Source organism: Myiozetetes cayanensis, unplaced genomic scaffold (genome assembly GCF_022539395.1).
Source record: "Myiozetetes cayanensis isolate MyiCay16 unplaced genomic scaffold, myiCay2020 scf16, whole genome shotgun sequence".
Lineage (NCBI taxonomy): Eukaryota > Metazoa > Chordata > Aves > Passeriformes > Tyrannidae > Myiozetetes > Myiozetetes cayanensis.
Window position 1 is genome coordinate 18,083,362 of NW_026087270.1, and position 24,053 is coordinate 18,107,414.

General features: G+C 48.3%; 1 protein-coding gene across 1 annotated transcript; it reads left to right on the forward strand.

Annotated features, from left to right (window-relative positions):
- Positions 1–3,267: 3,267 nt before the first annotated feature.
- HSF4 (heat shock transcription factor 4) lies at positions 3,268–23,720 on the forward strand. Its single transcript, XM_050311394.1, has 13 exons — positions 3,268–3,402; positions 6,001–6,109; positions 7,295–7,422; positions 8,274–8,398; positions 10,632–10,707; positions 12,124–12,188; positions 13,205–13,304; positions 14,066–14,190; positions 16,114–16,326; positions 17,580–17,685; positions 18,982–19,047; positions 20,605–20,692; positions 21,283–23,720. The coding sequence occupies exons 1-13, from the start codon at positions 3,280–3,282 to the stop codon at positions 21,477–21,479; spliced, it is 1,521 nt and encodes a 506-aa protein (XP_050167351.1). The 5' UTR covers positions 3,268–3,279; the 3' UTR covers positions 21,480–23,720.
- The last annotated feature ends 333 nt before the right edge of the window (positions 23,721–24,053 follow it).

The following is a 24,053-nucleotide window of genomic DNA, read 5'->3' on the forward strand; positions in this document are numbered from 1 at the left end:
CACCCACAGACCCCTTCAGGGTCAGCAGGCCCAGCACTGCTTCTGGAAGCCAGGCAGGTACTTGCTAACAGTTTAAGCAAGCGAGTTCATGCATTTAAGGGCTGATGGGGTTAAATGAGCCCAACGTCTCAACCTTCCCCTACAAACCCCAAACCTGAAGCAGTGCTGGCTCAACGGGGTGAGTTGCTGTGGGGAACATCACCCACCCCCTGTCCTGTAAACATCTCCTTGAAGCTAATGTGTTTGCTGCATATTGTGGGGGTAAAAAAGAAGAGGGTAGCTGAGGCCTGAGGTTCTCCTCTTCTACCCCTTGCTGAGCCTGTGCTCTCAGGGAGCATCCCATTGGGTGGGATAATGAGCACTTGGAGTTTTATCCTGTTGTTTCCCACTTGGGAAGTAAAGTTGGCCCAAGCCTGCTGTCCTCACTGGGGTGGGCTCTGAAGGGGGGCCCAGACCAGTCTGCAGTGTTCAGAGACCCTGAACCTGCTTCTGGCTGACCCAAACCCATTCAGCTACTTTAACACTATTAACTTTGCCCTTCTGCCTCCCTCCCTGTGCTCAAACACACTCCTGCTGTCTGAGAGATTCAGGGTCCTTCTTAATGGCTCCAAAGGCTTCAAAGCAATCCTAAAACGAAAGGAGCTGAACCCGTGAGATCTCATGTAAGGCCTTTGCCTGGTCTGACAAATGTGTATTGAGTCAGTATTAAAAGCAGCTAGAAGTAGAAAAGCAGGGTCCAAGCAGTCAAGGTGATTGTCAGAGAAAATGCTGAGTTCCCAGAAAGGAAGCAGGACGGTGTCACTTGGCTGCTCGAGCCCTGCTGGGTGGAAGGGGCTGATATGATGGCTGATAAGATGGTAGAGCTGTGGTGCTGCTCACACTCAGAATAACCAGTCTTTCTTCAGAGCTCCATAATCTACACAAATGTGCAGTTGTGTTCCTCTCTGTGCTATGCTTTTTGTGTTGCTGCTTCGTACTTGCTTCATGGTTGTCAACTCTTACCCTACTTGGAGGATATCTGGATGCACAGGTTTTCTTTTGAGTGAGACCTGTGATGCTGAGATAGTGCTATGACTGAGACCTGGGGCTTCCCAAGCAAGAGAGAATGCCATGAATTTCAGAGATTGTGAGACTTGGCCCATGCTCCAGTGCTGGTCTGGGAAGGGGAAGGTTTGCTTCTAAAAATCCCTTGTTTGGCCATGAGAAGGCTGAAAAAATGTGTCATGGTGGTGGTTTTGTTTGTGCAGAAATCTCAAAGGTGGATACAACACATTTTGGAAGATGAATAAAAAAGGTCTGATGCTCTGAACCTCAGCCTGCTTTTCAGGTGCTTATTCTTCTGCATTGTTCACAGGAAAGGTTGATCAAAATATGCTTTTCCCTTTTTATATCAGATGTGTGTAAATGCAGTTCCTACAAACTGGAGTCACAGTTATAGAATGTTTTTTTCCCAAACTGTAACATCTCATCACAGGCAAGGACCACTGTCATTAAGCTGCTGATTTCTACCCCAGACCTTGTGTTGCACTATCAGTAAAAAATGGATATGTGGGGCTGTTTTCTGTTCAGAGCTTCTGCTTGCAAAGAGGTTTTTTCCCCCACAGTTTGAGAAATCTGTCTCAGCTTTTTGAATACCAGTGCAGCAGTGCTAGAAAATTCCTTTGCATTTTTATTACTCAGGGTAGCAAAACCTCACTGTAGGAAAAAAGACCTTTTTCCCCCAAAGCTTTGGTCTGACATCTTTAACTCTTGATAAGTATCACTCAGCTTCTTAGGACTGATCAAAGAAAACTGTGTAAAACAACTGGCCAACAGATTTTCCTGATTTTTTGTGTTCAAATTCAAAATTTGGTGAAATATAAGTCTGACATTTTTTTTACCTCCTCTGTAGTCCAGCTGCATTGGTTTGATTTGTTAAACAGATCCTAACGTGTGTCTGTGTCTCTTTTGTTTGTCTGCTCCAGTTCCAGAGCTGTGGAGCTGCAGCCCAGAAGAGCTCCTTGTGCAGATGTTCTGTTCTGTTTCTCCTGCAGGTGGGTGCACAGCCCCCAGGTGTGCAGACCGTGCAGCTCTTCCTTCCCGCTCTGTTTGGCCCCTCACAGAGGTCAGCTGGGAGCAATGGGTTTCCATGTCTGAGCATCTCTGCAGGAAGAACCAGATCATTGTTTCCAGTGCTCACCAAACCACACACACCTCTCTACTGTGCCACTACTGACACTGTGACTTCTCTGTGTGATGATGTTATCTTGCAGGACTAGCACCTGCTTACATAACAGAGACATTTGGGTTGTACGCTGAGTTGTTTCAGTTGCTGCTGCTGGTTCGGGCTCTAGGGGAAATATTACATTCTTGGATACATCGTTCCAAGTTGCCTTTTGAAAATGGCAGAGGAAAGTTACTGAATTGGCATCCTGTATCTTACTTATCTAAAGGGTCTTTCTGGTGGCTGATTCTTCTCACCTCCTGACTCCTTTGGTGTTTTGCTTTGAGGGACTTTGCAGGCATCAGGTGAGAAGAACTCTGCTTCATTTTTTAGCAGGCATGTCAAGCTTAGCCTTTGCAAGTTTTTGCTAAGGAACTCAGGACAATTTAATTTTGATTCTACATTTTATTATGTTATTTGAAGAGCAGTTTCTGAGTAGAAATTAAGCTGCACTGCAAGCGTGTATTTAGAGCTACCTAAAACATTTATATGAATAATAAAAGCATATTAGATTCTACATGTAGATGTTTTTAGCACCCTCTCTTCTCACCCAAGAGACAAATAATTTCTGTGGACAAATAACATGGCATCTGTAGCCAAACCAGCTTACAATTTTGACAGCCCTGAGGCCTGGCCAGCCCTTGTTCATCCACGCCAGCCGAAGCTCAGGGCAAGAAAATTCCAAAATAAGAATTCAGATGCCTTCACAAGCCTGGCATTGCTGTGCCTGGGCATCCCCCAGGCCCTGGGCAGGTGGGTTCCCTGCGGTGACTCGCTCCCCTGCCAGCAGAAGGTGGGCAGCACGTGTTCCTCTGCATGACGCTGCGTGTTTATTCACAGCGCTGCGAGATCGGCTGCAGTGCATTTTCATTCTGTGCATTGTTCTCCGGGCTGGTGATGCCATCGCATTGTGCTGAGTTTTGAAGAGTGCGAGCGGCACTGCTGATGTGACTCCCTGGAGCCTACTTTGCACTGGCCTGGGATAAAATTGGGTGGCTGTGTCTGCGGGACGCGGGCGCGTGCGGCGAGGCAGGCGCAGAGCCATGGGGTTAGTGTAGCTGGGCCCCTGGGGAACTATGCAGGATTCACCCGGCTCCCTGGTGATGGATGGATACTCCAGCAATGTCCCAGCCTTCCTAACGAAACTCTGGACGCTGGTGGAAGATCCTGAAACAAACCATCTCATCTGCTGGAGTTCTGTGAGTACGGTGAACGTCGGGTGTCGCTGATGCTGCAACAGCAGGGAGAGCCCAGGCAGTGCCTGGCACAGCAGCTGCCCCTTGCTCTGCAGGTGCTGCCCAGAGTGCAGGGGCTGGCAGTTCACCACGGGCCCTTTTGGGTATACTTGCTATTATTTGCCTGCAATACTGTGGCTTTTCTGTTTCAAAGGGACAACGGTTTGGGGAGTGTTTTAATAATAATATTTACACACTTCACTTGAAACAATTTAGAAGGTGTCTGGTGTTCTCATTCTAAAAATTCCAGATTCTTCAAGAGAGAGGTTTTTCACCTTGTTTGAACCTGCTGCTCCCTAAAATTTTCTAGAGAAGATGCAAAGACCTTAAGAAATTTCAGTGCTGTTTGTATTATTTCACATGTGTTTCTCAGCAGCCTTTCACAAATGTCTTGGGACAAGGCAGCAGATAAATAGTATTCAGATCTCAGACTCAAACCTAGAGCTTAAACAGATCTCAGACTGGCACCCTGAATGTTCATTTTGTAAGTGCTGAACTTGATTTTCCAATGAGTCTGTGTGATGATCGTGGTGACGTGTGTTTATATTGTCTGTACAGCTTCACAGGGATACATTGCTTTGCTTTGGCTTCTTATATGTCACTGAGGCATTGCTATACTAAGTGCAACCACAGCATTAAAATGATTTATTTGTTCCCTTCAGACAGCACTTTGATACCACCACACTGTGCTTTTGACCTGGCTGAGACTTGCTGCAATAGCATGATTTGTTTTCAGTATGGAGTTATCAGATAAGCTGTGTGCATAAACTTGTTCTCCCATATGAAGAATCTGTAACAAAATCAGATGTAAAGGGGAGGGCTAAAAAAAGGTCTAAAGCAGCCTTTCTGTCCTGTGTTTGTGTCCAGTAGACTTTTCATTCAAAACTTGAGATGGGATGTGAACTGCATTGCTGTCTGTGCTTTGATACTGGTGTTACATGGTCATACCTCTGAGAACCACCAAGTTTTGGTACTGTGTGTTTTAAATAAGGATTTTCAAACTAGGAATGATCTTCTAACCTGTACAAATAGTCCTCTCTCTGTTACACTTAGAACATTGTTGTTCTGACTGACCACCCCCATACCCTGCTTTCCTGCAGTCTAACATAGGCTACAAACACCTTCTTGGAGGTTTTTGTAAGGTTTTTAGATGTTTAAATTTCCCATTGTTTCAGGTTCCCATGTTTCCCATATTCTTCATCTTCTATATGTCAGTGCTGTTGGAGCTGAGAGATTGTGTGCATGCCTCAGATTGCTGGATGTAATCAGAACTTTCAGAAAATAGGACTTATAAGGACCTATGAACTGTTCCTTAGCATGAAGAAGAGACAGAGAGGAAATGTAGTAATGGTTTATATGTACACTAAAGGCTGCTGGGTGGAAAGGAAAAGTCTGCTCTCTGTGCCTGTGGCAGACTGGACAGGAAGTAATTCAAGTAACTTTTTAAATGGAAGATGCAGTTAGGAAGAACTCCTGGCAAATTCCTGGAGTAGCACTTGTCTGGTTAGAGCACAGGGTGTCTGTCATGGTGGGGCTGTCAAAAGCAGTTAAGAAAAGCATCTGCCACCATTGTCATGCTGCAGAGTCAGTTTTGCTTTGGGCAGAGAAGACTTTCAAAGTTTCTCCCAGGTTGTGTAAGACAGACAAGGCCCAGCTGCTGTGTGGGAACAAGCTGAGTTCATTGTGAGCACACAGGGACTCCCAAGTCCCCTGTGCTGCAGGAACCCTTTTGGATGTGCCAGCTCATGAGAACACTGCAGCCCTGAGTTCACAGGAGTGACCTCTCAAGAGAGGTCATAGGGGGATGCTGAGGTACTGAAAACCCTTGTGCTCCTCATTTTCCATCAGTGGGTGCAGCTGGGATGCACAGCTGCATTTGCCTTGGTTTGCAGTCATGGATCTTCACAGTGCAGCCCCAGAAATGGAAATTTATCTGCTTGACATGTGTGTTGCTAGTTTGGACAGCAGAGCATGACCATCAACATTCTGTGGGTTGCCCTTGTGGCCGTGTACTTTCAAAAATAATCAAGAAAAGGTGCATAGAGCTTCTGGATTCGTGTGGTGTCTCCAGAGATGATTTGTTTCTCGCCTTGCTGTGTTCCTTGTGCCATGTCTCCAAGCAGTGCTGCCCTGGCACTGCCATGCTCTGCAGCAGAGTGTTGGAGTAGAGCTGAACGAGCAGATGGAGGAGGTATAATGGCAATTCCTACTTTCCAGGGCCTTCTTGAGACTCCAGAGTCTTTTTGTGGGGTCCACACAAGGGAGGATGATCACAGACGAGCAGCTATTTGGACACAAGTCAGTGGTTTCTTTCTCCCATCCACATCTCACAACTTAGCACTGGCAAAGCTTAGCAGAAACAGCTCAAAGCTGCAGCTGTGGAGCACTGAGCAGTACTGTACCAGGACTGAGAGGAGCTGTCACCAAGGGCTGTTGTCACTCTTCTTAGCTTCAAGGTGACAACTCAGAGAGCATGACTTGCCCGCTGTAGGACTCCTCCTGGGCCCCTCTGGAGCTCAGGGATGCTCCTCTGACTCCTTTTTGTCCCTGTCCCCTTTGCAGAATGGCACCAGCTTCCATGTGTTCGACCAGGGCCGCTTTGCCAAAGAGGTGCTGCCCAAGTACTTCAAGCACAACAACATGGCCAGCTTTGTCCGGCAGCTGAACATGTGTAAGTGCCACGTGGGCCCTGCACGCACGGGGGACAGGCAGGACGGGTGGGTGGCACAGGGGACACGGGAGAGTACTGTGGAGAGAAAGCTGAGGTCTCATTTACCTCGAATTTCAGCATGAAATTCCTGTTAGATTACAGTTTAAGATCTGAGCTGAGAACTTTCAGCCATCAGGTGTTCTGCTTCTCTTGCATCAGGTTGATGACCTGTTATTATTTATTTTTCATTTTACTGTATATGGAGCTTTTCCAGCAGCCTGGTACTGGGACACCTCCCCCAGGAACTGCTGCATTTGGAGGGTTGTGTGCCCAGAGCTTTTCCAATTCACCAGCTGTACCCCTGAACCAGTAATGGACAGTACTTCTGCCTGCAAACCTGGCCTTGCTGATCAGACATCTTCGCCCCTTAAAGGAGTTTTAGGTGTAGTTTTCAGCCACTTCTACACCATGACTGTATTACATATAGCTGTTTTCCAGTAGTTCTTGGAATTTTGTCAATGAGTAATTTACAGAGTTCCTCAGTCAAGTTTTAACTTAGCTATTTCACTGTGCAGTAGCATTATTGTAAATTTTAGGCCAGTCCTTAAATACAGTTTAGAAACATTTCCAGGATTTCAGAGCAATACTCAAAGCAGATTTCCAAATGTGTATGTGACTCTTTCTTCCAAAAGTGGCACCTGGTGATGGTCTGTGCCTTTGAAAAACCTTCCCCTGAATCCCTTTGGTTTGCAAATTGAACTGGAAATTCTCTGAAAGCTGCCATTTTGGCTCCTGGAAGACCAAGGTGCCCATGGTGGCAAGGCTTTCATGGCATGGGCTGTCAGCAGGGGTGGCTGTCAGCAGTGGCATGCACAGGGCTCTCCCTCACCCTGGGGTTCTGTGGATATGGCCCAAAAAGATGCCCAGCTGTGGTGAGAGGGCATGACTGTGCCCCGAGCACCAGCAGCTCCAGAAGTGTGGAGGGTGAACAGAAACATCCTCAGCAGCGATGGGTGTGGGGGGCAGGGGGTGCCGGGGTCTGGTGGCCCCTCAGCCCTGTCCTCTCGTGCAGATGGCTGGGTGTGGGGGGCAGGGGGTACCGGGGTCTGGTGGCCCCTCAGCCCTGTCCTCTCGTGCAGATGGCTGGGTGTGGGGGGCAGGGGGTGCCGGGGTCTGGTGGCCCCTCAGCCCTGTCCTCTCGTGCAGATGGCTTCAGGAAGGTGGTGAACATCGAGCAGGGCGGGCTGGTCAAGCCCGAGCGGGATGACACTGAGTTCCAGCACCTCTGCTTCCTGCAGGGCCACGAGCACCTCCTGGAGCACATCAAGAGGAAGGTGAGGGGTGCTGGGTGGGCAGGGGGGATGTGCCCCAGCTCAGTGTAACTCTGCATCACCCTGTGGTCGTTCCTGCCCTCTCCACGTGCATGTGCAGCTGGGGCAGGGGTTCTTGGTGTGCAGGGCTTGGCTTTCATCAGAGTTTTGTCTGTGCTTTTTTGCTCTGTTGCTCAGTATCACAGGACCTCCACACAGTGCTGCAGGGCCAGGCTTGCTTCCCACCCCTCTGCCTTGGAATTGTTACCCACTTTCCTAGACAAATACAGCATAACTCCTGCAGGGACCCCAGCAGCCATCTCCTTTTCTTACAGAAGAGAGAACCTACTCCTGCCCTCTGTTTTCTGCCTTTTAACCTGTTATAAATGCCCCCAAAGGGCTGTTCTCTTACTGAATTAGCACAGGAACTTCAGGAAAGAGACTTCAGCAAAACCTTTTAGTGTAATATGTCAGTTGAAGCATTACCTCAGACTCACCCCTGGAAAACATGAGGCTGGATTGGGTGTCTCTGTAGAGTAGAAAGATTAAATCAAACAATCTAGCCCAGTTCCTCCCTGGTCCTCAAAATACTTTTATATTCCCCCAGGCTGATTTGAAATAGGTCCCCACTCTGGCAGGGAATGTTTTCCTGCCAGGAGATGCTCTGTACAATTAGGTTTGTCCTGCACCTTGCTCTGTTTTATCCCTTTGGCCCTTGCAGTGGTGCTGTAAGGGCAGTTCAGGCTCTTGTGCACGTTGTTTCAGCCCACTGCAGCCCAGCTGGTGACAGTCCTGCTCCTGAGCCCCCACAGGACTCTCTCTGCCCATGGCCCTTCTTGCAGGAGTGAAATCCAGCTTTGCTCTCTTCTCCTCAGGTGTCAGTAGTGAAAAGTGAGGAGACCAAGATGCGCCAGGAGGACCTGAGCAGGTTGCTGTACGAGGTGCAGATCCTGAGGAGTCAGCAGGAGAACATGGAGTGTCAAGTGCAGGACATGAAGCAGTGAGTTGGATCCTACTCAGGCTGCTGCTTTCCCTGGAATTGTGCACTGTGGGGAATGGTTGGGAGGAGGAGCCTCACACACCTCCCTCCCAGGGAGCCTGTGGTGAGCCAGGGGCTGAGCACAGGACTGGCCCTGTAGAGACAGTAACATGGACAGTTTCTCTGCACACCTGGGCTACAAAATATGAATTAATGCTCAGCCTCTCTGTCTTTACGTTCTCCCCTTACAGATGAGGAGGGCACCGAGGAGGTCATGTAGGAAATATGTGTATAATCTGGGGACTGAACTCAGATAACTGTTTCCTCCAGATAGAAGGGATGGTAAAGAAGGAACTCGCTCACATGTAGAAGAGTCCTTGGCAGAGATATGGAGGAGTCCATTCCAGCTATTAAAAAAATAAAAATATAACTCTCTGCCATCCTCCACCTCCAAAATTTATCTGCTTTACTGACCTAAAAAATATAGTATCTTATAATATATAACACAAGAACTGCTGTAGTGTTTGGTCCGTGGACTCATCTCTGGAGATGGTGTCTTCTGACACGGCCAGAGCTGTTGTGTAAGAGCAAACCAAGCAGATGCAATGCTTCCTGCATGTGGCTGCCAGACCTCCAGCTGTCTGAGACTGGGATTTTCTGACTCAGACATGGTCACTAGAAGCTTACTAAATGGATAAGGTTTTATAAATCATGTACTTGAAGAGGTTCTTATTTGCCTCCAGAATTTTAATCTTTACAGAGATCTTTGTTTAAAAAGCACTTGAATAATCAAAAAGACCCCAGACCTTTCCCTCATAATGAGAGCTGATATTCACACTGCACCAGAAGACAGTGCCATCCCGGGAAATTTCATTCCAGCCCAGCACCTGATGTGCAATGGATAAATATTTTTATCCTACATCATTTTTTAATGACTCCCACGCTTAGCCCATGCATGAGATGGCACTGTGAAATCCACATACAGTGGCAATGAGTTTCTAGACTTGAATTTGTTTTCATTCTTAAGGAATTCCAGTATCATTTATTTGGCCTTGATTTTAATTTATTCTCCCTTCTGATCTGCTTGCTCCCTCCCTCCATCTGGCAAAAGGCAAAATTGCATTCAAATGATGAAGAGAATACAATTTTTATAAACTATGACAGAGGAGAAATCCCAGGCTGGAACCATGTTCAGGAATTTACACTGATGAAGGACCATTAGACATAACTCCAGTATAAGCTGTCAGCCTAAGGAACACTGCTTTGCTGAAAATCCTGTCAGTACCAGCACAGAAAGGTCACTGCAGAGCTTCTGGCTGTACAAGCTGCTCTGCTCTGCTCTTTCTAGCCCTGGACCTTATCTTCCCACTTCTAGCATCCACACTAGAAAGACTAAAGAGCAGGAGGATTTCTCAGTCTCACCTGTACGATGGGTTTTGCTGGCCTGACAGTTTTGGTACATCCATATACTCTGGACATTAACTGTCTGGCAAAACCCTCTGCAGAACTTGGCCAGCATCCAGATTTGGAGACAGCACAGGAAATAAATTCTGCATCTCCCCATCCCACTTGCTGGGGCTGACTGTTCAAGGAAGCCTGTAAGCTCCCCTCTGTGCTGCTTCATTTGCAGACAGAAAACAGATTTTCTCTGTGCAATGTGAGCACAGGTCTGTGCTGGGTTAAATCAGTCTCTCCCACTGATCAGATCATTGCAGTCCTCCTAGTTCAAGGCTCTGAGGTGCAGAAGCATCTCTTTAGCTGCTGCTCCAGTCACTCCCAAACGTGCCTTTGTAGCACCATGTTAGGAGGTTTCAGCAGGTAGAATACACTGGGGCTCTCTGTCCATGGGATCTCTGTCAGTGGGGCAGTTGTGGAGAGGTTGGGCTTCTTTGGCTCTTGGGGAAGGATAGTCTTGGTGATCCAAATCATTCACAGTCGCAAATCAGGCCTTGCTGAAATTCTGAGTTTGGCCCAAATGTTCCACAAAAACTAAACACATGTGTTCCCTTGTTACCTTCCCCTATAAACGCTGGCATTTCCTTATTTGTTTTTCCTCCATGCTTTGGGCTTTAGTTCTTTTGAGGTCAAGGAAGAACAAGGAGGGCAATTGTGTGACCCTGTTTGGGACACCTGAAAAGAGCCAAGCACAACAGGAGCTGCAGAGTGAGACAGACCTAGCACAGAGGGGTCATGGCAGAACACTGGGCTGTTGGGACGTTTCTGAGCTCACAGAAAATGTCTGTTTCCCTTGCAGGCAAAACGAAGTTCTTTGGCGGGAAGTTGTTTCTCTCCGGCAGAACCACTCGCAGCAGCAGAAAGTGATCAACAAGGTAGTGGTCACAGGAACTCCAAACTCGCTTGTCCTGCCTGCTCTGGGTCCTCCTCTGATTCTTTCCTCTTGTTCCATAATCTCCACACTGATATTGCAGTATATTTATTTTCCCTTTTTTTAGTTGTGTTACACTTTTATGTGTCCTATGGAAAGTGGCCATTAACAAAACACAGACAACCCCCTCGAGCAAAAGGTTTTCATTTCCCTGTCAGTCCTTGCTGTGATATTAGAAACACCTTTTATGTTGAAGTCCTGAGCAGGAGAGCACAACTGTCACTAATTGCCCTGTCTGAGCTGTGTTCTGATTGTACCAATGCCTTTGAGCTTCCCAAATGCTTCCTCTTTCCTTTGTGCAAGAGAGAAGCCCCCTCCTGCCAGCACGAAGCTGCAGGTGGCACGCTGGCCAGCCATCCCCCCACTGGGACTATTACATTTTCTGATGTTACAGGTATAGTCAAGGAATCACTGTACAACCTTCTAGAGTGTGATGCCTTCTCCCTTAAAAAAAAAATCTAGAATGACCAGTATAGAAAAGGCCTCTCCAGTGATTCCTGGGTGGTGCTGCCATGACTGAGCACGTCACCTTTCCCAGTGCCCAGGAGCCGTGTTCTGACCCTCACGTGGCATCACAGAGTCATAGGACTGGACAGAAATGCACGAGGCTATCAAAGCCTTCCTCCAGCTCTGAGGCTGCACCAGCCCCACAGCTCATTGTGGAGGCTTTTATGCAACTCTATTTTGTTATACTGAGCAGTGAGTAAGAGCCAGCTGTGATATATAATAATAATAATAATGCTCTCTTTGTTTGGAGGTCAAAGCAGAGCATTACGTTCAAGCTGACCTGGGGATATGTTGCTAAGTGATTCCTCTACAGAGCCATTCTGCATCCTTTTTAGTGCCCTGTTCTCATAGGAGTGAAAAACTCAACTGAAAGAGCTCAGACCTCCATTGGGGTCTCCCCTCATGAGTTGCCTCTTTCATGTGAAAAATCTTTGTCAGACTTTACAGAGCCTCTTATAAACATCTCTGAAGACTTTACCAGAGTCCAACTCAGGCCTAGAAATGTTTCATGTGCAATTCACAGGCTTATTCCCAGGTCTGATAGGACCATCTGAGTTCTGCTTGCACAGAAGTGGTGAGAGAAAGCCCTGAGCACGTGGATCCAGCAGCCTTTGCACAAAGCAGACTCCCGGCCGTGTCCCTTGAGAGCCAGGCAGGCTGTTTGAGTCCTTGGACAGGTTATTTCTGTTTCAGGCTCCAGTGTCTCGTGCAGCTTGGCTCCTGTATCTCATGGCTGCTCCCAGCTTTGGGGTGCTGCTGGGAGGGAGGAATGTGTGAGACAGGAAAGGCTGCGGGAGCAGGGAGTGCTGAATCACTCTGCTGATTAACACCGGATTTTGATCTCTCCTGACAGCTGATTCAGTTTCTGTTTGGCCAGCTGCAATCCAGCCCCAGCAGCTCTGGGATAAAGAGGAAGCTGTAAGTACCCTTGTTGGAGCACGCTGCTCACGGGTGCACAATGCTACCCCTCACTAAAAGCACCAGCTCAGCTGCCCGGGCGGGCGGTCACCGGACCGGGGCTCCATGGGGGGGCAGTGAATGGGCTGAACTGCCGAGTCAGACCTGCTGACATCCCCATTCACTGCTCTTTAGAGAAGCACCGTGTCAGCTCACGACCTTTATCTGGGCAACACAGAGCCTGATGGGAGATGGGAATGCTAACCAGTGGGAGACGAAAGGGCAGGACCCCGCTGCTGGTCCTACAGGCTCCAGTTTTGCCACCTGACATCAGTAGGAGCAGGGCCCAGCCAGCCCATGGACACCTTTAGTTTGACCCACAGTCACTGAATGTGGTGTTATCCAACACAGGTTTGGTGTCATGTAACCACAGAGAGGAAGGTGGGGAACAGTTTAGCCAAAGGGTGTCTTCAGATAAGCTCTTCCAGGCAAGTGAATAGAGGAAGGTTAGTGCCTTCTAGGAAAGCAACTGTGCCTTTGGTGCTTGTGGAGAAAAGGAATTTTGTAGGCAGTTTTATAGGGTCACCACAGCAGTGGCAATAGTGTTCCTTTTATGAAGTGCTGTGTATGGAGATGCAGTTTTGCCAGAGGGGCTCTGAGGGTGAGGGAGTTGTAAGAAGGTCAGATTCCCAGTATTGCACTAATCATGTCAGCATAACTACCTCCAGTAAAACGAGCTGAGGATCCAGCCTAGAGCTTGAAACCACTGAGGTATGAATTGAATTTGTTGTTTTCCTGGCATCTTTCAAATAAGATCTAGAAAATCTGGACCATCCCTTCTCTATATGGTAATGTTCTTTTTTAATGGTGACCTCCTACAAAACTGGTTTCCCTTTCTTGTCCATAAAACTGGACAAGAAAGGTGAGGAAAAACAGAGTATTTGGGGAAAAGAGCCTTTGGCTGAGAGACATTTCTTGTATGAGCAACCAGGAGCCAGTCAGTATGTGCTGCACAACAAACCTGTTTCTCCTCACAGACCTCTGATGCTTGACAATGGGATGTCAGCTCCCCCCGTGTCCAAGTTCAGCCGGCACTTGCCTGCAGAGCCGCTCCACGACCCCTATTTCATACAGTCGGTAGGTTTGTAGTGGCCTCTGTGGGATTGCTTGGGCCAGGCTGGGGAAATGCTTGGAGCAATAACAGAAATTGAGGAGTAAGTAATTTGGCAAGAGTTTGGCAGTGAAGAATAGGTTTGCAAAGCTGAGTGACATTTATAATTTCCTCAGCTCCCCAGTTTCAGGGGTGCCTGTATGTGCTCCTGCTGCCATGTTTGTGTGGGAGGCCGTGGGCTGTGAGGGGAAAGGTGGACCCTGTACACCAAACTCTCCCTGGTGTTACCCCAGCCTGGTTCACCTCAGGGGAAAAGAGGAAGAAGTGTGTTCTGAAAGTGGGTACTATGATCTTTCTGTCCAGAGCCAGATTTTTGTATCTGCTGAGGGATCCCCAGCACCCCCCTCACCCACCACAGCAGACAACAGACACTCCTGTCCTGCAGTTAATGTACGTGGGCTGGCACGGGAGACCCATCCTGCCCTGCTGGGCTGTGCTGAATTTCTCCCTCCAGAGGAAGCTGAGCAGTCTAGGCAGAATGTCAGACATGGTGAAACCTCTTGGTAGCTGACACTTGAGTCACAGTGCTCATTTCACACCTGTACCTCGGTGCAGTCCGAGAAAAGGTGAGAGGAAATCGTGATGTTCCATAGCTGGTCAGAGCTTGGTTGGTTTCCGTGCAGGATGGAATCAAGGTCCCAGTGAGTAAACCCTAACAATGTCAGGGCCTTGGAACTTGTTCTGGGGCTCAGAAGGACAAATCTGTATGATTTTTGCTTTCTTTCAGCCATCAACAGAACCTGCCTCTTGCTTAAACAGCCCTGGAATTGCGGGAGGACCCATCATATCTGATGTCACTGAAGCATCACCATCCAACATAATAAATATGCAGCCCCCTCCTGAAAATGACAGGTAAACATGTTTGTTTGTGATTAAAAACAAGGAGAGCCAGGTCTGGACACACTTATGCAACTCTTCACAAGAGTTTTTCTCAGCTGTAATTCTACCAGAGTTTCTGTCTGATACACAAGTCTCTATAGAGATGGTGGGATGAAATACTTTTTCCAGTTTGCAAAGTGGGTCAGATTTTCAGAATTAGGAGAGGGGTAATAACAGCATAACTTTCAGAAAAAAGTCTTGAGTTTCATGCTGAGAGCTTCCACTCTCTGAGAAATGTTCTATTTTGTCCTCAAGACAGGGGCTGTCTCAGACTTAGTCAAATAATTAGATACTAACACTTGTCAGGTTTGTTGAGAGAGAGAAATAGTGTTTCCTTTTGGCTTTGGCAAAGAAGGAACAATCAAATTGTACATCTCACTGCTAATGAGAACAGAAGGGTTGCATCACAACAACTTCCGATTTTTGACAACTTTTCTGTGAAAAGGCCCCAGTAACTTAAGAACTGAATGCAGAGGTATTTTAATGCTTATCTCTTCCTGCCACAGACATGCAGTGTGTTTGGGGCTAATAGCAGAATAGCTACAGCTATGTCAGTGGAAAGTAAGTAGACAGATGAATCATGGAAACAGTTTCTGAGGCGTAGAGGCAAGGCAGTTATACTCTAGAAATTGCCTGTAAATCTGCCACATAATTGAAACCATAGCCATAAAATTAGCTAGAAGCATGTAAAGAGCCTCAGATTAAAAAAAAAACCAACAAAAAACAACCAACCCTGGAAGCCATTTCTAAAGCAGAAAAACTTTAATATAATCTTCAAGTTAAGTTGCTTATTTCTACTACTTACTGAGTGCCATCTGGTGGCTTCTGATCTGTGCTGTGTCTGCATGAGTTGAGAATCTGAGCCAGCCATGGCCCTAATCAGTTCAGATGTGGTATTTGCTAAACAACATGAGCTCCTGCTGGGAGCTGAGAATCCTCGAGAGGAGAAGATGGTCAGAAAGGGCTGTTGAGGAAGGCTCTGTAGTGTCACACACCATCCTGTGTGTGTGACATGGTGTTGTCTCACAGCAGAGCAGGTCTGTGAGTGTTGTGTGATAACAGTCTGTCAGAATGGCTTTCCTTGCCCTGTGCCTGTTGATCTACGTGCCTTTGTCATTTTGGCTTCAGCTCTGCAGGTGCACAGGGAGCTGTACAATCCCCTGTAAGCACTGTAGAGCAGATCTGTACGTCCAAAATGCTCCCAATAAAAACTTCATTGTTACATGTGCATCTGGAAATAACACCGAGTGCCTCTCCCACTGGAAGAAGGCAAACCTCCAAACAAGTAAAACTGACTGACTGTCAGATCCTCACAGCTTCTGTTCCAGGTCCTGAAGGGCCACAGGATCCCCACCTGTGTCACTGGGATCTCGAGAACGCTTGCTGGTCCAAACCTAGCTCCTGCATGGGAAGGTCTTACTGATTCCATTCCTATCTCCAGGGTGGAGACTAGTGACCCTCTAACCTAACACTCATCCCAGGAGTGATCAACCCATGCACTTTCCATATTTGCAAAAGAATTGAACGGGCCAAACTCATTATATCTGTGACCAATGAATGAATTGACTGAAGATATCTCAGCTGAGCAGGTTTCTAGAGCTTGCTGAAAAGAAAACAAGGCTGCTGGTTTCTTTTGCTCGTGGGGGGAGTGGAAAGCCCTTCTGGGGCAGTCTGAGGGGAAGTGGAAGCAAGCCCTTGTGCTGCTGCCCTTCCCAGTAGCACGAGCCTGTGCAGAGCAGTGTGTGAGGTGCAGAGCAGTGTGTGTGATGCTGTGTCCTGTCTCTGGAGCAGTGTGTGTAGTGCTGTGTCCTGTTTCTGGAGCAGAGCAGTGTGAGGTGCTAACCCCTGTCTCTGGAGCAGAGCAGTGTGAGGTGCTAACCCCTGTCTCTGGAGCAGGGAGAAGTGCCTGATGCTGATCAAGGAGGAGCCGGTGAGCCCCGGTGTGAAGGCCTCGGCCGAGCCCCTGCCCGGCTGCCGGGCCTGCTCGGAGCCGCCGGTGCTGCCGGTGGCCATGGTGCAGTCTGTCCTGGAGGGCAAGGGGAGCTGTGCTGCCCCCCCAGGGGCCTCCCAGCAGCCCGAGAGGAGGGGCAGGAGGGCACTGCTGGACAGGTGAGGCAGCGAGGGGAGCTGCGGCCCTGCCCGCCTGCAGGGCTGTTCCTGCCCACTCGTGGTGGGGAAGGAGGGAAGGAGGGAGGGAGGGGGACTCTAAGTTGCCAAGTGCAGCCTGGTACCCGTGGCACCTGCTAGAGGAGCCTTGAAGCGCCAGGGACAGTTCCCAGAGGATGGGCTCTGGGGGTGACTGGCTTGAAGGAGCCAGCAGAGCTGCCAGAGGATGTGCAGCAGAACCAGGGGAGCAGGAGGAGGCTCTTTGCAGTGAGGGGGGTTTACCCAAGGCCCAGGTGGAAGCTGGAGCCCAGACCAGCATCTGTGCTGCAGGCTGGCAGGACACTGAGCTGTGCTGCTCATCTGCAAGGGCCATCAGCACAGTGCCACTGGGCTCAGCCAGAGCCACCTCTGCAGCTGTGGGCTGAGACTGGAATCCCAGCAGCACTGAAGTCATGGCTGAGTGTCCAGGAGACCTCAGCAGCAGAAGGAAAGCATGGTGCAGCTTGGTGGGTGATGTGCAACTGCAATTCATTCTTGATGGCAACTGCAACACTGTAAGGAGGACTGGGGAGGAATGGTGGGGAACCCAAAACACTCTTTAGAGTTATCAGAAAAGCTTCCATTTTCCTTTAGGTCCTTACAGAGAATCAAAATCCTCCTTCTGAATCCACTGGACACTTCAGAACATTTTATTAGAGGAAAAATAATCCTTTTTTAAAGATCTGAGTTTAAGAGACATTCTTTTATAGCTTTTGGGGGGATTAAACCCAGCAGGGCCACACTGTTGCTCCTTTAGCTGAGTATTTCAAGTAAATGCAGCCTGCAGGCTGAATGCCTGCAGCTAAAAGTCACTCCTTTATAAAGCATCAGTTAACAGTAATTCTTGGATCCATAAGGATGGCAGTGCAGCCTGTTCTGGTTTCAAGTGCCTCTAAAAGGATTTCCCCTAAGGAAAGCTTTAATTTTCCCAGTCTTGAGGAGATGTTTGCACACTCTCCACCCCCAAACCACATGTGTCACCCAGGAGAGGGGGACTCTCACTTGTTTTACCATCAGCCCAGTCCCCTGTGTGCTCTGCTGAGTTGTACTTGTGGGATTAAACCAAGCTACATGGCATGAACCGGACTGACAGCGGGCTCTTGGTTTCAAAATGAGATTTAAACACAAGCACCCTGTTGGGAGGCTGCTCAGTCCTGCTTTGGATACATGTCTGTGCAAATTCCTTTGTGGCAGCGTTTCCCGTTGTGTTTCCTCAGAACAGATATTTCAGACCCGTTGGAGGGCACTGACTGGAGCCTGGAGGGGCTGCAGCTGCTGCTGAGGAGCCAGCAGTACGGGCTGGAGCCTGCCAGCCTGCTGGATGTGAGTGCTGCTGGGGTGTGGGGGCTGTCAGAGTGTCAGTGATTGCCTTGGACTGGAAATCAGACCGTGCTGCTCCTTCTTGTGTGGCACTTTACCTGCCACAGGCTGCCTGTGGAGTCACAGCCCCGTTCTGACCTGCTCACAGGAACCAGCAGGATCTCAGATTTAAATGATACTTTTTTTTTTTTACACTGCAAATACACATATTTGAACTTTCAGAGCACAAAACACAGTGCATGTGGTAAAGAAATCAACATAAGCCCTGACAAATTTATGTAAAACAGGTTTAATGTGACTCTCTAGCGACTTTGGTAATTACTTTGTGTGGATTAGTTTATTTTCTGCATCTTAGATACTCCTAGACAGTGTTTAGCTTTTACTGCCCTCCCCTCACTCTGGGAAGTGGAGCTGATGTCAAACTCTCTCTGCTGAGGTGTTTACCTGCCTCAGTTCTCAGGTCACCTTTCCTTAGAAATGGTGGCTTTTACTTGGGCTGTACATGCAGAAATAGGAAGGTTTGTTCATTTCTCTGTTGTTGTACAAATAGTCAGTGTATGAAAGGCTTTTGCCAATAATCAAATAACTCTGTACATGAGGAAAGAATCTGTATGTCAAAGATGTGCTCCCTTGAGGAGGTGCTTCAGTTACAGGCACATTTTAACCTTGCATGGATAAACAGGAATGAAAAATCATTGAAGAAAATCGATCTTATTCTCTTCAACTCATTTCCCAAGTGTCTGTGATTGATTTTGACTTTACAGACAGCATTTCTAATGGCCTGCTCTATCACTGGCTCTGTTGGTTCCTGTTTCTTGTTTCTCATTAGGAGATGTTTCTCATTTTCCTGTTACCCACACACTCACGTCACAAGAGTGAGGATGAATCACGAAACTCTGCCCCAGATCAACAGCTCCTTTTCCCAGACTGCTCAGACTCACTGCCCTGCAGCAGTGATGCAGCAGGAACTGCCCTCTGCCAGGTTTTGGAATGCTCTGAAAGCCCCCATGAGTCTGGCAGTGCCCAGAGCGGTGCAGAAGGGGCACAAAGAGCTGCCCTGGCCCGTGGCACCCCGAGGTGTCTGTGCTGTCCCTGCAGGGGCAGCAGCAGGGCCTGGGACCAGCACAGGTGCCCTGGCTTAGCCCAGGCTCTTCTGGCTGTGCTGCCAGCCAGGACAGGGAGCCTGTGCCTGGAGCTCCACTCAGGGCAGGGCTACAACCCCCCAGCAGCCGGGGGAGGACGTGGCCACCTCACACCAGCCCACCTTTCAGAGCCCTGACTGTGTTTGTCTCCCAACAGGTCTTTAATCCCAACTTGTCTTTGAGCGAGTGGAATGTGACTGAAATGGAGGCCAGCCTGTCCCCGGTAAGAGATGAGTATTTCTGACCTATGCAAATAACAGCCACAGAACCACAGAATGGCCTGGGCTGGAAGGGACCTTGACTTTCCTCTGGTTCCAACCCCCTGCCATGGGCAGGGACTCCTTCCACCAGACCAGGTTGTTTAGATAATAATGTAACTGCAAAGCAGAGCCTGTGCATAACTGGAGGAGTTATTTTATAGCCAGAGGGGAGAGGGGGTAAAGCACAGCACAAACACATCTCCTGAGGGCAGGCTGAGAGTGCTGGATTTTACTTGTGACCTGTTTTTCCCACTCAGCCAGACTTTGCTTAGAGACAAACTCTGAGTGTTGGTGTCCCAGAGTCTTTAATTGCAGCTGGCTGCTCTAAACTTTCTCTTGGTGTGAGTGTCACATCCTACTAATACCACAGATTCTTCCAGTGTCTTTGTGCCAAAGCTCTTTACAAATATGCCTTTGTAAAGTGCAGCTGTCTGTGAACATTTCAGGAGCAGTAAAACCACATGCAGTTAGGATAGAGGTTCGTGCATTCCTGTACATGAAGAACAAGGAGAAGTTGTTTGGCAGCATTTGTTTGGAAGTGCCATTGACACAGACATTTCTGAAGTGTGTGTGGTAATTTAACAAGCAGTGAAGGGAACCCTGGGCTCACAGAAGTGTTCAGGTTGGGAGCACGTGTCATGGCTGGGTTGTATCATGGCTGCGTGATAGAGGGTGAATTGTCAGAGTCCTCACTGACAGCCAAGTTGGAGGAAGGGTTGGATGGTTCTGCCATCTCTACAGATGCACAAGCCAAGTGTAATCTACTCTAATGAAGTGTGAAAGGTCTCTAAGCCATCTTGGTGGTATCAACGTCCTTTTTAGGGTTTGATTTAATGACTCTGAATTTCCTAGGTAATTGCACTGCCTGAGTTTAGAAGGAGAGTGTCTGAAGAGATAGATAATATTAGCAACTCTTGGAAGCAAGGGCTCTTCCCTTTTAAAAGGGATTGCAGAAGAGGAAAGGCCAGGGAAGGAGGCTGCAGGATTCAGGAGTGCAGTGCTGGAGCCACTGGATTTCCAGCAGCTGGTGCAGCCTGCCCTTAGATTTGCTTGTCCTGCAGGAAGCCACGAGCACAGAGAAGCCTGGAAGCAATACCTGCAGCAGGTCCCTGTGCACTGTGCAAGTAAAAACTAGTCTTAATTTAAGGACAGTCACAGGCAAATGGAAAGAAAATGCCTTTGCTTTGCTGCTGGCTGCAGAGGACTGCGGGTTTGGTTTGTTTGGCAGCAGGGCAGGGACTGCCACAGCAACACCAGCCTGGCTGCCTCGGGTGACATGAGCCATATCAGCCGGTGCTAATTAGGGAGTGCACCTCCCTGAACCTCTCCTTCAGGCAGATGTGCCCTGGAGCCCGTGGTTTGGGGTGTTTCCGAGGTGCAGGTGAGGCTGGGAGGATGGCTGCTGGTGCTGGTGGGTGTTGGGAGCCTGCTGAGGCACCGACGCTCCCAAGTGGCCTCGTTCTAACGAGCTCCCCTGTCTTTGTATAATTGTACATTGTAGTTTATATTTTTGCATCAAGATGCAGCGACTCACAGTGGATCTGGAGAAGAATGCAACTGAGCTGCCCCCAAAAGTGTTCAACCCCCCGTTCAGCAACACCTGCCCAGGTAGGAGCGGCAGTGTGGGCACAAGGCTGTCACTGAGGGGCTCAGAGTGCCAGCACTGCCTGTTTGCCAGGGGAGGGAACAGCCCACAGTTGTTATTTTACTTCCATGATTGCCAGTCAGCAATGTTGCCACAGCAGCCCAGCTACACCAGAAGGAGTCCTTGAGCATCTCCTGTTTGCAAAGCCCTTCTGGCCCATGCAGTGGTGGGATGCTGGAATAATGGGACAATTGGCAGAGGTGTCCTTCTGCAAAGAGGAGGAAAACCAGACAGGTCTTGAGTGAAGGAGAAGGAAAGCTGCTCTCTTCCACTTCCCAGTGTCTCCAACCATTTGGTCATCCCTCCTTCACTTCTGTGAGGCATCTCAGCATCCAGGCAGAACCCACCTGGTGACCTGCAGAGATTCCCATGATTTTAAGGGGCTTTTGAGGGAGTCCAAGTTTGACTCAAGTGTTTCCAAGTGATTTTTGCCTGGAGTGAGGCTCCTCACTGCTGGTGCAGTGGGGATTTGTCCCTTTTCAGTTCTGCTCAATAAAGTTGGGTAACTTGCCCTGCAGAAGCTGAGTTTTCCCCTGTGTGTTTGCATTCCCAGGGAAAGATGTCATTCTGGAAAGTGCCCAGCAGTTCCTCCTCGACCGTCAGTCCCTCTTCGGAAACGACCTCCTCAGCTTGCCTGAAAGTTCCTCCCTCTACGTTCCATCTGAAAATGTGGCCTCCTACCTGTCCTCTGTGGGGGTCCAAGGGGACATCCCTTTAAACCTGAGCTCTTCCACAGACAACAGCCAGTGATTTTGCTTCCAGGAACCATCATCTCCCTCCCACCCACCCAAGCATCCACAGGTTTGAATGTAAAGAAACAAAAGTGACTCAGAAACCCAACAGAGAGTTTATTTTTGTGCCCTTTTTTTTGGAGTAGATGGAAATGGTTGGTAGCTGTTGCATTGCTCTCCCTGCATCTGGTTGTCAGTGTTTTTTAAAACAAAATACTGTTTCTGGTGCTTGCTCCTAGGGGGAGTGAGAACTTGGCAGGATTTTTTTTCTTGAAAATGCTTTTAGAAATTTCAAAACTTCTCATAAAATTTAAGTGGAAAGTAGCTTGAAAGTCCATCTGGGACTTCATAAAATAGTGATTCTGACTAGTGTCTGGCAAACTGTGGGATTTTATAGGGGCAGCACAGATTAGCTAAGATGCCTGACCCTTCTTGATGCTGTTCTTGAAATAGGAAAGGAATCTAATGCTCTACAGATATTTTTAAATCCATTTTCTGGGTTTGATGGGATGCACCTGTGCCTCTCCCTTGTCCTCCTAGGGTGAGGAGGAAACAGATGTCTCAGGGTGTGCAGAAGATCATTTTCTGAGTGACCCCCAGGACTGTGGCTCCCAGGGGAGCTCCAGACCATCACAGGCCACAAACCATCCCACGCTGAGTTGAGAGCGTTTGTTGTTTGGGATTTGTTTTGCCCCAGATTTCTTTTCTCTTAGATAAAGGCAGGGCACTCCATACTTAAAAAAAACACAAAAAAGGGATAGACTCTTCTGCCCAGGCAATTTTTCATGTGCAGAGGGGACTGAGGGAGCACACTCTGGGTTTTGGTGCTGGCTAAGTATTCCATGTCCAGTCCAATGGTTTTTTTTTTCCCTTGGCTTTGACCTGTTCTATTTCCTCTGAAGATGTGCCTGTTGGTTTATTGATGTATAAAATCTGATTAAACAGTTCAATTGATTGGATCCCCTTTTTAGAAGGACTCTCAGCTGCTCAGTGTAGGAGAGAAGCAGAAGGGTTAGTCCACCATGTCCCACAAACTTTTCTTCTGTCCTTTGTGCATCTGAGAGCAGCCCCAAAGGCTGACCTGATCTTCCCCTTCCATGTGGTTTCTGATGACTGAGTTTCTCAACAAAGCAGAGCTTTGTTTTTTATGCTGTAGTTCTAATGAGAACGTCTTATTTATCTCAATATCCTCTACCTGAGTGGCTTTTCCTAAGGAAAGCTGCTCAACTGCAGTAGAACAGACCCAGGAAATTCAATTAACTCAGGCCTCCTAAGGGCTTAGACAGGGAGGTGTAAGCTGTTCATTGCCATGACAATTCTTGGTTGTAAATTGTATTCCTGAGCATCTTGGTCAAGCAGAATCCACACCAAAATGCAGTCAATCAATCAGATGAGTGCAGGCTCAAAATCACAAAAAGATGAGCATGTTTTAAATGGACCTTCCTGTCACAGCCCTTTCCTCCATCCATTTACCACTATGTGGACAGATGTGTTAGTTCAGAAACGTTCACTTCTGAGCCCATTTCCCCCCAGCTGACTGCTGTGTGCTGGGAGCTCTGTCACTGCCTCGGTGCTGCAGTCTGTGCAGGAGCAGGGTGTGAGAGCTTCTGAGTTAATCCCAGCCACTGTTTTTGTGTTCAGGACTAAGGGAAAATTCTGGCAGCCCCCACTGGCCTGGTATTTAGATGATGTGCTTGAGTGTATCCTGGAAAAGGTTTTCCTTTTTAAGGTATTTGTGCTCAGAAAGTTCACCTAGATCAGCCCATTTGCCACTATTTTGCCATTTCCAGCGATGGGAAGTCGTTGAGTTGCACTCTGTTTAATTCCTTTCTCATAGATAATTGAGGACTGTCTGGTGTCTGCTGACACCCGACAGCGAGTGTTCAACATTCACGTCCTTCTCTGGACTCCCACCCTCCAGGCTGCTGAAATGTGAACACTGAGTGTATTGACCCAACACGGTATTTAAGCACATGCTGCACTTCAAGCTCCTGAGTAGTTTTGCCACGTTTTTCCAAAGCAGCCTGGGCTCGTGGGGAGCAGCCTCTCGGGAGGGTTCTTGAGGTTTTCTTTAGGCTTTCTGCTCTGCTATAAATGTGGGACTGGAGCTTGACAGGGAGAGAGGAACCTCCAGGAAGAGAATTCGGGAGGCTCTGCTGTGAAGAGCCAAGCTCGTGTTCCTCAGCATTTTACACTGTTCATTTATTGAAGGTGATGTGACTGCCTTTTGCACTATGCTGTACATTTGTAAAGTTTTACAGAAACACTAATTAAACATGTTTCCTTTTTCTCATTTAGTCCTGCTTTGGCATTTCTCTCACTCCTTTCAGCCCTTACTCCTTTTCTCCTTCCCAAACGCAGATCTCCTGTGAGCATTCAGATTCACCGGGAGCTCACACAGGCCCTGCTGCTGGGTTGTGGTCACTGGGAACACGCAGGAGCTGGAGACACCTCATGTGTAAAATGTGGCAAACACAGCTCAGAAAGCTGCTCAATTCTCCAGAAATGCTGGTCAGGGTGGGTGTATCTGATAAAACCAGGATCAGAGTAAAGGAATCTGTGGATCTTGGAACCACTTGCTGCCTTTTTTTTT

What these genes read in the sequence shown, in the direction of transcription:
- HSF4 (XM_050311394.1), top strand. Translation starts at nt 3,280, where the DNA reads ATGCAGGATTCACCCGGCTCCCTGGTGATGGATGGATACTCCAGCAAT. An exon ending in AGCAGAAAGTGATCAACAAG is followed by an intron (nt 10,708 to 12,123) that starts GTAGTGGTCACA and finishes CTCTCCTGACAG; the next exon opens with CTGATTCAGTTTCTGTTTGG. An exon ending in CCCCCTCCTGAAAATGACAG is followed by an intron (nt 14,191 to 16,113) that starts GTAAACATGTTT and finishes TCTCTGGAGCAG; the next exon opens with GGAGAAGTGCCTGATGCTGA.